The 12,222-nt window shown below is 44.4% G+C and overlaps 1 protein-coding gene and 1 long non-coding RNA gene across 18 annotated transcripts in view; one reads left to right on the top strand and one right to left on the bottom strand.

Annotated features, from left to right (window-relative positions):
• Positions 1 to 5,585, bottom strand: part of DLG1 (discs large MAGUK scaffold protein 1) — a 451,639-nt gene extending 446,054 nt beyond the window's left edge. For all 17 annotated transcript variants that reach the window (XM_077826706.1, XM_077826707.1, XM_077826705.1 and 14 more), the window contains exons 1-2: positions 5,297 to 5,585; positions 4,518 to 4,649 (exon numbers count right to left, since the gene is read on the bottom strand). In XM_077826706.1, coding sequence (XP_077682832.1) covers positions 4,518 to 4,649; positions 5,297 to 5,315 — 151 coding nt within the window. In that variant the 5' untranslated portion in view covers positions 5,316 to 5,585. The remainder of the gene's footprint in view (positions 1 to 4,517; positions 4,650 to 5,296) is intronic.
• LOC144270317 (uncharacterized) overlaps positions 5,584 to 12,222 on the top strand; it is a 78,428-nt gene continuing 71,789 nt past the window's right edge. The window contains exon 1 of the long non-coding RNA XR_013347145.1: positions 5,584 to 5,834. This is a non-coding gene — a long non-coding RNA (uncharacterized LOC144270317). The remainder of the gene's footprint in view (positions 5,835 to 12,222) is intronic.

Raw genomic sequence — 12,222 nt, forward strand, 5'->3', positions numbered from 1 at the left:
TCAGCACCGCCAACGGGACTTTTAATGTCCCAGTCGGCAGTGCTGAACAGAACAAGACAACCCAAGACAACCCAGCGCCTTACTTGCTGCAACCCAGTAGTGGGTCATGACCCAAGGTTTGAAAAACACTGCCTTATGCCCATGCCAAGTCCAAGTGAAGTTGGTGGGCTTCTGCCTGAGCATAAGGCCCACCTATGTGGATTCCAGATACAGATGTAGTAGCTGAACTTTCAACAACTAAAAATGTTTTCTCTGAAGGTGAAGAATTAAAAAGAAAATATATTTAACTCAGTCTACACATTCTTAGCTACAAAATGACTTAAAATTGCTGTATTACTTTGCTTGGAGTCAGAGAACAAAACTGATGCAAAAAAAAGAGGCAACAGAGCCAGCTCTCTACTGCCATGGTATAGAAAGAGCACTCAAGTTCCACTTTGCTTTACATCTGTGCTGATGAAAAAGGAAAGGAGCACTTCTGGAATCCACTCGCAGGAGAATGGACAATTCAGCAAATAGAAAACTGTCTCCTACAGTTATAAAAGAGTAGCATTTTCAGAAGACCATTTCCATTAAGTAGTCTTGCTAAAGCAGAAATGCCATTAAACAAAACAAACAGGTTTCGGTTATAAAAACAAATGATTTTCTCTCAGTTTATAAGCAGAAATCACACTCTCTTTTTCCTGATAGCATCAGATCAGTTATGTAAATATACACAAATTCTTCCCTCCAGCCTTCCATCTAATTAAGATCAGATGGACATCAAATTTTTAATCAAACTAAGGTTAACAAATCCTATCCCTTCTCCCTCTATCACTTAATAAACTAAACCGCGACAAGAGAATTACTCAGAGTAGCTAAAAAAGGCTATTCTAAATACAACTAGGAAAACACAAACTAAGAGAAGTTACTTATATTGAGAAAAGCTAATCCGTTATGAATGTCAATTTAAACTACACCATTCATTTTCAAACTGACATTAAGGTCACTATATTTGTATTAATTTAATGTTACCAGAATCCACTGCGGAAAGGTAGGTCTAACTGGATTGATTTCTGGGAAAATGGCAATTAAAGCAAGTCTAAATAAAAGCATTTCACAGAACTCTCTAAACTGGAGATAAACATGTGCTTAACTACCTCATTGTTTAATTTGGAAGTCTCCAGTAAAACGTTCACTCCTGGAAATACAGTTTTCACCGGATTCCATATGCAGTCTGCCTTTTGGAACCTTCACAATGGCTAAAGACATCTCCAAATTCAGGGGGATGGTTCATTCACACCCCTGAGTGACAGAAGTTATACCAACGTAAGTGGTAGTGTAGACATAGCCTTAGAGGTATTAATGTACTGCAGGATCAATCTGCATGAGAAAATTTACAATAAAAACTCTCCAGAAAGGAAAAACTGAAGGTCCATTCCACTGCCACAGACAGCAATCTTTATCTTTACAATCAAAATGGCTGAAGTTTGTTTGCTAAATTAAAAAAACATTTAAAAATGAGACTGCATTAAAATTCATAGAACATTCTTAAAGGCATGAGTTTCCTCATCTTTGGATGTGGATTGCATCCCATAAAAACAATGAAATGCCAACTGAAGAATGACAAACTATTTCTCTCTCACCTGTTGTGGAACAGGCAGTTCCTGAACCACTGTATGTGCTACAATGCCTTCACACAAAGGGATGTGGGGTGAGCATATTAACTCAATTACTGTTACAGTAGTGGAGAAACGAGGAATGCTAGAACTATACAGAATCATCATTCAAAAGACACTACATTGAAATATTTTTAATGAATGAGAAAAACAGGTATCATAGAACTGGAAGGGACCTCGAGAGGTCATCTAGTCCAGTCCCCTGCACTCACGGCAGGACTAAGTATTATCTAGACCAGTGGTGGGCAACCTGCGGCCTGTCAGGGTAATCCGCTGGCGGGCCACGAGACAGTGTTTACATTGATCATCCGCAGGCAAGGCCGCCCGCAGCCCCCAGTGGCCACGGTTCACCATTCCCAGCCAATTTATTCCAGTGTTTAATCACCCTAACAGTTAGGAAGTTTTTTCTAATGTAAACCTCCCTTGCTGCAATTTAAGCCCATTGCTTCTTGTCCTATCCTCAGGAGGTTAACAACAACAATTTTTCTCCCTCCTCCTTGTAAAATCCTTTTATGTACTTGAAAACTGTAATCATGTCCCCTCTCAGTCTTCTCTTCTCCAGACTAAACAAACCCAATTTTTTCTATCTTCCCTCATAGGTCATGTTTTCTAGACCTTTAATCATTTTTGTTACTCCTCTGGCCTTTCTCCAATTTGTCCACATCTTTTCTGAAATGTGGAGCCCAGAACTGGACACAATACTCCAGCTGAGGCCTAATCAGTACGGAATAAAACGGAAGAATTACTTCTCGTGTCTTGCTTACAACACTCCTGCTAATACACCCCAGAATGATGTTCGCTTTTAGTTTTTTTGCAACAGTGTTACACTGTTGACTCATATTTAGCTTATGGTCTACTATGACCCCCAAACCCCTTTCCCCAGTACTCCTTCCTAAACAGTCATTTCCCATTTGTATGTGTACAACTGATTGTTCCTTCCTAAATGGAGTACTTTGCATTTGTTCTTATTGAATTTCATCCTATTTATTTCAGACCATTTCTCCAGTTTGTCCAGATCATTTTGAATTTTAATCCTATCCTCCAAAGCACTTGCACCCCTCCCAGCTTGGTATCGTCCGCAAACTTTATAAGTGTATTCTCTATGCAACTATCTGAATCACTGATGCATTTGAGCTGACAATTTGTGCGCCATATTGTATGCAGTGTAGTTATAGCCGTGTCAGACCCAGGTTGTCTCTCTCACCAACAGACAAAGTTGGTCCAATAAAAGATATTACCTCACCCACTTTGTCTCTCTAACTTGTGCACCAAGCAGTTTCACCAAATTTGATCTGAACAGGACTAGCTATAAAGCCCTGCAAAGTGATTCATAAAAGCAACATTGACAGACCCCTTACTATAAATGCTACACATTGTCTGGTTAGTGCCACTTGCAGCAACACATCCTTGCTTCCTCCCCTTGCAAATAGAAGACAGTGCATGTTACTTCTCCTTTATATAATGTAACATCAGATCCAGATTAAAGTTTTGCAAGTTACAACAAAGCTGATAAGACTACTTTCCTACTTAACATGTCGATAGCGTGAGAGCATAAATGAAAAAAAGCACCATGGTTCACAAGCTACAGTATCAAAAGCCAACAACTGTCATGCAAGAGACCAGAATTTAGGTCAGAAGTGGCCAACCTGTGGCTCCGGAGCCTCATGCAGCTCTTCAGAGGTTAATGTGCGGCTCCTTAGACTCTGGGGCTGGAACTACAGGCGCCAACTTTCCAAGGTGCCCGGGGGTACTCACTGCTCAACCCCTGGCTCTGCCACAGGTCCTGCTCCCACTCCACCCCTTCCTGCCTCCTCCCCCTCTCCCCCCAGAGCCTCCTGCACACCACGAAACAAGCTGATCAGGAGGGAGCGGGAGGCGCTGGGAGCGGGGCGGGGGAGCTGATGAGGGGCTGCTGATGTATTACTGTGGCTCTCTGGCAATATACACTAGTAAATACTAGCTCCTTCTCAGGATCAAGCTGGCCACCCCTGGTTTAGATCCTAAGAACCAAAGCAGACAGCAATCAACTGTCTTGTCCTATACTGCTGTGAATCTCTGATCAGTTGCAAGGAGTGGCATTGAATGGTTTTGAGCCAGATTCAGCTGCTTTGGCCTGAGGGAAAGTCATTACATCTCTGAGTGGGAGCAGTTAGAAAAAACAATTTCTTGTTTGCTGGAGAGAGGGATCAAAAGGTAGAATTCTATTTTAGGGACTTCCACTGAGAAAAAGAATTGTAAGTCTGCTAGCCAATACAAAGTCTTCCAACTAAAATACTACAGAAAAGAAGTGCAAAAGGGAGAGAAGCACTACTTAGTGCATAACCCCAAATGCCTTAGGTGTAAAGCTTCAGAAGTTTGACCCACAAATTAACCCTGGTACATGTGTCCCTCAAAGCTTGGCTTAGCTTTTCACCACAAGATAGACTGCACCCAACTGACTGGCAAAGAGAAGTACCAGAAAAAGGTCTGAACTGTTCTGAATCAGAAATGTAAACTTGTGTTTGTAGAGAGCTTCTGAAATGGAAGTAAGCAATGAAGATGAGGTCATTGTCACGAGCTTTTCTTTAATGAGACAAACTCAAAGCAAGACTAGGGTTTGTCAGAGGAAAAGGAGCAGGGGAAAAAACAAGTACATGCGTGCTTTTAAAGAAAACGCTGAAAACACAGTTCTGCTTATTTTGATTGCCCCTACGTTTCTACAACAGAACCTTGGTAATTTAAATCTTTTCCATTTAAACCTGTTACACTAGAGTCACACTAAAAGTATAATACTCTGTTATAAGCTGTCCATCATACCACTATGTATATCTAAGGCTGTGAGCAAAAACTGGAATGAGTGTACGAAAAAGTTTTGACATCTACCTATCAAAGCCTGGAAAAGGTTGCTCTGGAAAATATTAATGACACGCTCTATGGAGTTTCTCAGCTGTCTGTCCTCACTTTGGCTCAATTTGGAGCGGTATTCCTCCAGGAGGCGCAAAGCTCGCTGGGTATCTGCAAAAAAAAAATAAAACAAAAAATTAAAACTAAACACCACCATAACATAAGGGGAAAACGATCAGAACTGCACCAACTTTAGTCCATACAGCAATTCTTTATATCACACCCTCAATTAACCCAACTTAAATAACTGCCAAGTTCGTCAGAAGTTCTTTATTACCGGTTTATAAATTGCACAAATAAATGTGTTTTTTCCAACAAGGCAGAAGATTTTTCTAAAGCAGGTTTTTTTTATGAAAGAATTACGTTGCCCACGTGCACATCTAATAAAACTATCCAGCTGCCTCCTCCTTAACCGGCTCATCGGGTCCCAGGGTTTCAGGAACAAGCTGCACAGCTTCACACTTTAGCGGCACGAAAGTGGGGTGCAGATTTCCGCTTGGCGGACACGGATTTCCCCAGTACAAACACAGGGCAGGCTCTGTGTTACGTGAAAGAAAACGGCTGGAAGCGGAACCCCTGGCGCGCTCAGCGAGCGCTTGCGTGAGCGGGGAAACGAAGAGCGGCACAGCCGGCCGCAGGGGCGGCGCGCGCGGGCGGAACAGCGGCTGAGGCGCCCCGAGCGCGGGGACTCGCGCGGCGGCGCTGAGAGAAAGTTCGCGGGGGGCAGCTCCCGCCGCTCGGGGGCAGCGGGGCCTCACCTTGCTTCCGGACGGGCATGGTGCTCCCCGGCCGCCGCCGCCGAAGCCGAAGGGACGCCCGGGAGCGAGGCACGGCCGGACCCCGGCCGCTCGGCTCGGGCAGGGCGAGCACGGCCGCCGCCGCCCTCCTCGACTTGGCGCGGGGCACGGACCGGCCGCCGGAGCCGCCCGGTCCCGCCGGAGCCTTTCCCCGCACTCGCGGGCGGGCGGGACGAGACCAGACCCCGGGGCTCCGGAGCGCAGCCGGGACGGGGCAGCCCGCTCGGAGCGGCGGCGGCGGCTACCCGCGGGGAGAAGCGGGCCCGAGACTCCCTCAGGGCAGGGTAGGGCAGGGCGGCGCGGTGGGGGCTGCTCTAGCGCGCGCTCCCTCCCACCGCCGCCTCGCCCCGCTCCGCTCCGCTGGAAATTCCAAACTTTCCAGCCAAGATGGCGGCCTGGAGGCTGTGGAGAGACTCGCAGCCGCCACGTGACCGGGCCCGGCGGCCGCCCAATCAGGAGTCAGCTCGGCCCGGGGCTGGCACCTCAAGGGGGAGGCAAGGTGAGTGCGCCCCGCCGGCTTAAAGGGGCCGCGCCCGCCCCCCGGGGAAGCCGCAGCCGGAGCCGGAGCCGCGGCGGCCCCACGCGCTCCCGTCTTCACAGAGGCGCAGGAATGTGCCCTGCCCCGCCCGGCTGCCGCGTGCGGCGGCCCCGCAAAGCCCCGGCCACAGTGAGCCGAGCAACAGGTGCGGGGCCGCGCGGCCGCTGCGCAGCTCCAGGGAGCAAGCCCGGGCTGCCGGCTGGGGTGGGCCGCGCACGCCGAAGTACCGAGGCGGGGACGCAGGGCAGGCTCCTGTTCTTAGGGTTATGGGTTGGTCAGCCGCTGTAAAAAGTAGCGGGGGCTGCAAGAAAATTGCCGCGGGTCCCGCGCTCTTGCAGAGCCGTTCGTGGGGCGGCAGGGCTTCATACGGTGCTGGGGCTGCGGGGTAGCCGCCCGTGCTCGCACGCGCCCTGTGCCTTCGCCGAGCAGTTAATACCCGTTCAGTAGTGGTGCACGAAGTGCTGAAGGCTGCTGGCCCCCTGTCACCACCCACACACAATTAAAAGCCCATCATAAGGAATTTCTTAAAGAGACACTCAGGAGTGTAGACATTAAGGACCATAAACGTGTCTTTGCGCTGTCGTATTGGAAAATCTCAGCGACTCCCTCCCAAGAGCATGCAGTGTCTCAGCTGATGCAACCTACCGAGGAGAAGCAGGAACTAGTGGGTGAAAACAGCATGTGGCCCTAAAGCACTTAGATGCATAGGTTTTTAATGCCAGAGGGGACGATTATGATCCTCTAGTCTAACCTCCTCTATAAGGTTTCAGAGTAGCAGCTGTGTTAGTTTGTATTCACAAAAAGAAAAGAAAAGGAGTACTTGTGGCACCTTAGAGACTAACCAATTTATCTGAGCATAAGCTTTCGTGAGCTCAAATAAATTGGTTAGTCTCCAAGGTGCCACAAGTACTCCTTTTCTCCTCTATAAGACAAACCAGAGAATTCCACCAGTCCTTTAATCAAGACATAACTTCTCGGTGAGCTACAATCTCTCTTTTAGAAACACATCCAATGGCTTGAAGGGATGACAAATCTATCACATTGGTAGGTAAGTTGTCCCAATGGTTAATGACTGTCACTGCTAAAAATTAGAGCCCTTTTTCTACTCTGTATTTGTCGACCTTTAACTGCTTGGCATAGGATCTTATGATTTTGTCTGCCAATTTAAAGAGTCCTCCGCTATCAGAAATCTTCTCCCTTTATACATATTTTTATACCATAATCAAATCACCTCTAAACCTTGGATAAAATAAATAAACTGAACTTCTTTAGTCTTCCTCTGTAAGTCAAACTTTCCAGACTTCAAATCATTCTTGTACCTTTTTTTCTGAATCCTTTCTAGTTTTTCAACATCTTTTCACAGTGTGGACATCAGAAATGGACACAGTATTGTAGAAATGGTCTCACCAATGATGTACAGAGATGAACTATCACATGATAGAAAAAACATGACCATCAGACAGAATACAAAATGAAGTTGACTTCCAACCTCCTGTGAAAAGTTAGCAACTGCTCTGTAGGTCTTCACATTAATAATCAATTACATAAATACAAAATAGGAAACAACTGTCTAGGAAGGAGTACTACAGAAAAGAATCTAGGAGACAGTGGATCACCAACTTAAATATGAATCAACAATGCAATACTGTTGCAAAAAAAGGCAAACATCATCCTGGGATGTATTAGCAGGAGTGTTGCAAGCAAGACATGAAGTAATTCTTCCACTCTACTCAGCGCTGATAAGTCCTCAACTGGAATATTGTGTCCAGTTCTGGGCACCACACTTGGGGAAAGATGTGGACAAATTGGAGAAAATCTAGAAGAGAGTAACAAAAATGATTAAAGGTCTAGAATACATGACCTACTAAGAAAGTATGAAAAAAATTGGGTGTGTTTAGTCTGGAGAAGAGAAAACTGAGGGGGGACATGATAACAGTCTTCAAGTATGTAAAAGGTAGTTATAAAGAGGAGAGTGATAAATTTTTCTCCTTAACCACTGAGCACAGGACAAGAAGTAAGACTGCAATCATTTAACAGGTTTCAGAGTAGCAGCCGGGTTAGTCTGTATTCGCAAAAAGAAAAGGAGTACTTGTGGCACCTTAGAGACTAACCAATTTATTTGAGCATAAGCTTTCGTGAGCTACCGCTCACTTCGTCGGATGCATACTGTGGAAAGTGTAGAAGATCTTTTTATACACACAAAGCATGAAAAAATACCTCCCCCCACCCCACTCTCCTGCTGGTAATAGCTTATCTAAAGTGATCACTCTCATTACAATGTGTATGATAATCAAGTTGGGCCATTTCCAGCACAAATCAAGGTTTTCTCCCCCCCCACATACACAAACCCACTCTCCTGCTGGTAAATATTTGCCCACAGTTGCTACCCAGGAGTACCTAAGATACTGCACCCATTCCAGAGGTTTTCAAATTATGGCCCAGGGAGCATTTGTTGGTGGTGTGTGGAGAGCTGGTAGGTCAAATGGTTCTGGCTGCTCCTCATTATCGCTGGCTTATAAATAGCAGTAAAAGATGCTAAAAATACATTAGTTTCCTAATATAACTTTATCATGTAAGCATTTTTCAGTATTTGCCAAGGTGATGTTATATAATCAGACATGGGAAGAGGTTGTGACAAATATGGAAATTTCCTGCAATATCCTTGAAAGACTGTATTGTATTAAGTGTATGTATTATTGTGGGTTGGGAGTGTATGTAACCTTTCTGGGGGGAGATGTGACAGATACTGCAATGGGGTCCATTGTTTTAAATGAATGGTTTATGTATGATTGTGTTCTACACCATGGCGGAGGGCTACCACAGCTCCTCCAGGAACTAAAAACACCAGGTGGTGACTAAGGTAAATCAGGCAGGTTGTAACTGCTTTCCCGTCACCCCACACAGAGGTATCAGCTTCTGGAGATGCTTGTATGTATCAAATCAAACTGGATTCTCCAGAGACCAATGGACAAAGAAAGGACTTTTGGATAAATTGCCTGAGTTTAAACTGACTCAGGGCTTTCGTTCTGCCCAAGACAGGGAGCCCAGTCCTTGCAGAAGGATTGGAAGGACTGACAGCTATCAGAGCGCAATGTTGGAGTTGGGGGTGACTCTGGTAAGCTTTTTAACATGTGTTTCGCATGTGTGTTTTATTGTTTTTAATATGTTGCTCTGTAGTACTTACACATTAAGAATAAATGTAATTGCTTAAAAAGAGCCGTATGGTAATTTATAACTGCAGGACATTACGCTGTTAATAGCCTCTGGAGAGAAAGCAAAGTGCAATGCTGGCCTTTTAGGCAGACTGGCTTACTATAGATAACACAGGTTTCAGAGTAACAGCCGTGTTAGTCTGTATTAGCAAAAAGAAAAGGAGTACTTGTGGCACCTTAGAGACTAACAAATTTATTTGACCATAAGCTTTCGTGAGCTACAGCTCACTTCATCAGATCCATACTGTGGAAAATACAGAAGATGTTTTTATACATACAGACCATGAAAAAATGGGTGTTTATCACTACAAAAGATTTTCTCTCCCCCCACCCCACTCTCCTGCTGGTAATAGCTTATGTAAAGTGATCACTCTCCTTACAATGTGTATGATAATCAAGGTGGGCCATTTCCAGCACAAATCCAGGTTTTCTTCCCCCACACACACACAGACCCACTCTCCTGCTGGTAAATATTTGCCCACAGTTGCTACCCAGGAGTACCTAAGATACTGCACCCATTTCAGAGGTTTTCAAATTATGGCCCAGGGAGCATTTGTTGGTGGTGTGTGGAGAGCTGGTTGGTCAAATGGTTCTGGCTGCTCCTCATTTTCGCTGGCTTATAAATAGCAGTAAAAGATGCTAAAAATACATTAGTTTCCTAATATAACTTTATCATGTAAGCATTTTTCAGTATTTGCCAAGGTGATGTTATATAATCAGACATGGGAAGAGGTTGTGACAAATATGGAAATTTCCTGCAATATCCTTGAAAGACTGTATTGTATTAAGTGTATGTATTATTGTGGGTTGGGAGTGTATGTAACCTTTCTGGGGGGAGATGTGACAGATACTGCAATGGGGTCCATTGTTTTAAATGAATGGTTTATGTATGATTGTGTTCTACACCATGGCGGAGGGCTACCACAGCTCCTCCAGGAACTAAAAACACCAGGTGGTGACTAAGGTAAATCAGGCAGGTTGTAACTGCTTTCCCGTCACCCCACACAGAGGTATCAGCTTCTGGAGATGCTTGTATGTATCAAATCAAACTGGATTCTCCAGAGACCAATGGACAAAGAAAGGACTTTTGGATAAATAGCCTGAGTTTAAACTGACTCAGGGCTTTCGTTCTGCCCAAGACAGGGAGCCCAGTCCTTGCAGAAGGATTGGAAGGACTGACAGCTATCAGAGTGCAATGTTGGAGTTGGGGTGACTCTGGTAAGCTTTTTAACATGTGTTTCGCATGTGTGTTTTATTGTTTTTAATATGTTGCTCTGTAGTACTTACACATTAAGAATAAATGTAATTGCTTAAAAAGAGCCATATGGTAATTTATAACTGCAGGACATTACGCTGTTAATAGCCTCTGGAGAGAAAGCAAAGTGCAATGCTGGCCTTTTAGGCAGACTGGCTTACTATAGATAACACAGGTTTCAGAGTAACAGCCGTGTTAGTCTGTATTCGCAAAAAGAAAAAGAGTACTTGTGGCACCTTAGAGACTAACAAATTTATTTGACCATAAGCTTTCGTGAGCTACAGCTCACTTCATCGGATGCATACTGTGGAAAATACAGATGTTTTTATACATACAGACCATGAAAAAATGGGTGTTTTGTAGTGATAAAGATTTTCTCTCCCCCCACCCCAGTCTCCTGCTGGTAATAGCTTATGTAAAATGATCACTCTCCTTACAATGTGTATGATAATCAAGATGGGCCATTTCCAGCACAAATCCAGGTTTTCTTCCCCCCTCCATTGGTAATAGCTTATCTAAAGTGATCACTCTCCTTACAATGTGTTGATTATCATACACATTGTAAAGAGAGTGATCACTTTAGATAAGCTATTACCAACAGGAGAGTGGGTTTGGAGGTGGGTGGGGAAGGGGTGGGGAGAAAACCTGGATTTGTGCTGGAAATGGCCCACCTTGATTATCATACACATTGTAAGGAGAGTGATCACTTTACATAAGCTATTACCAGCAGGAGAGTGGGGTGGGGGGAGAGAAAACCTTTTGTAGTGATAAACACCCATTTTTTCATGGTCTGTGTGTATAAAAACATCTTCTGTATTTTCCACAGTATGCATCTGATGAAGTGAGCTGTAGCTCACGAAAGCTTATGCTCAAATAAATTGGTTAGTCTCTAAGGTGCCACAAGTACTCCTTTTCTTTTATAGATAACACAGAGTAGACAGGAGACAGTGCAGCTGGTGAAAACCCTGGTCATGAAGGAAAGAGATGCAGGTCTCTGCCCAAGAGAGGTGATGGCTGAGGAGCAGGGAACCTGCAGTAGGTGCTGTTGGTGGACCAGGATGGAGGAATATAGATGCAGTTGCCCTGAACTGTGACAGAGAGAACCTGCCCAATTGTGAATGGGAAGGCAGGTGGCCTGAGTGATAGTGAATGCTGGGAAGTACTCATGAGACAATATCCATTTTATAATGTGTTTTGTGCTAAAGAAGCTTAAGAATCATTGTCCCCTTCTAAGCATAAGCAATAACTATGGCTTCTCAGATACCAGTGTCTGGTAACTGTGCAAATGTTGACTTCTTAATGGTGATCACTGTTTGATTATTGAAACTGAAATAACTTTTTAAACCTAATTCACCTTCATTATGTTTGGCTTTTGTTAATTTTTGCAGTTCACAAAGCTTGTGTAAGCAAAATGCACTGGTCAGTTTCACATTTATTTTTAATCACTTTCACTTTCTGGCTCTCATGTATGAGCACAATCATGTAATTCTTGGGTTGGAAAAATTATGGGGGAATTCAGGAAGAATGTTGATATATTTGAGAGGGTTCAGAGAAAGGTCATGAGAATGATTAAGGGATTGGGAGATATGCTTTACAGTCAACAATGCAAGAATCTTCAACTGTTTAGGTCAGTGGTTCTCAACCTATTTACCACTGTGGGCAGCATATGCAGCTCTCTGTGTGTTATGTGGGCCACATCCACACAACGTATATATTACCTGTATGGCCCTGAGGAGGTCACATGGGCTGCATATGAACACCAGAGTTACGAACTGACTGGTCAACCATACACCTCAGTTGGAACCAGATGTACACAATCAGGCAGCAGCAGAGACCAAAAAAGAAAAAAAAATACAGTACCATACTGTGTTAAACATAAACT

Source organism: Eretmochelys imbricata, chromosome 9 (assembly GCF_965152235.1).
Source record: "Eretmochelys imbricata isolate rEreImb1 chromosome 9, rEreImb1.hap1, whole genome shotgun sequence".
Classification (NCBI taxonomy): Eukaryota; Metazoa; Chordata; order Testudines; family Cheloniidae; genus Eretmochelys; species Eretmochelys imbricata.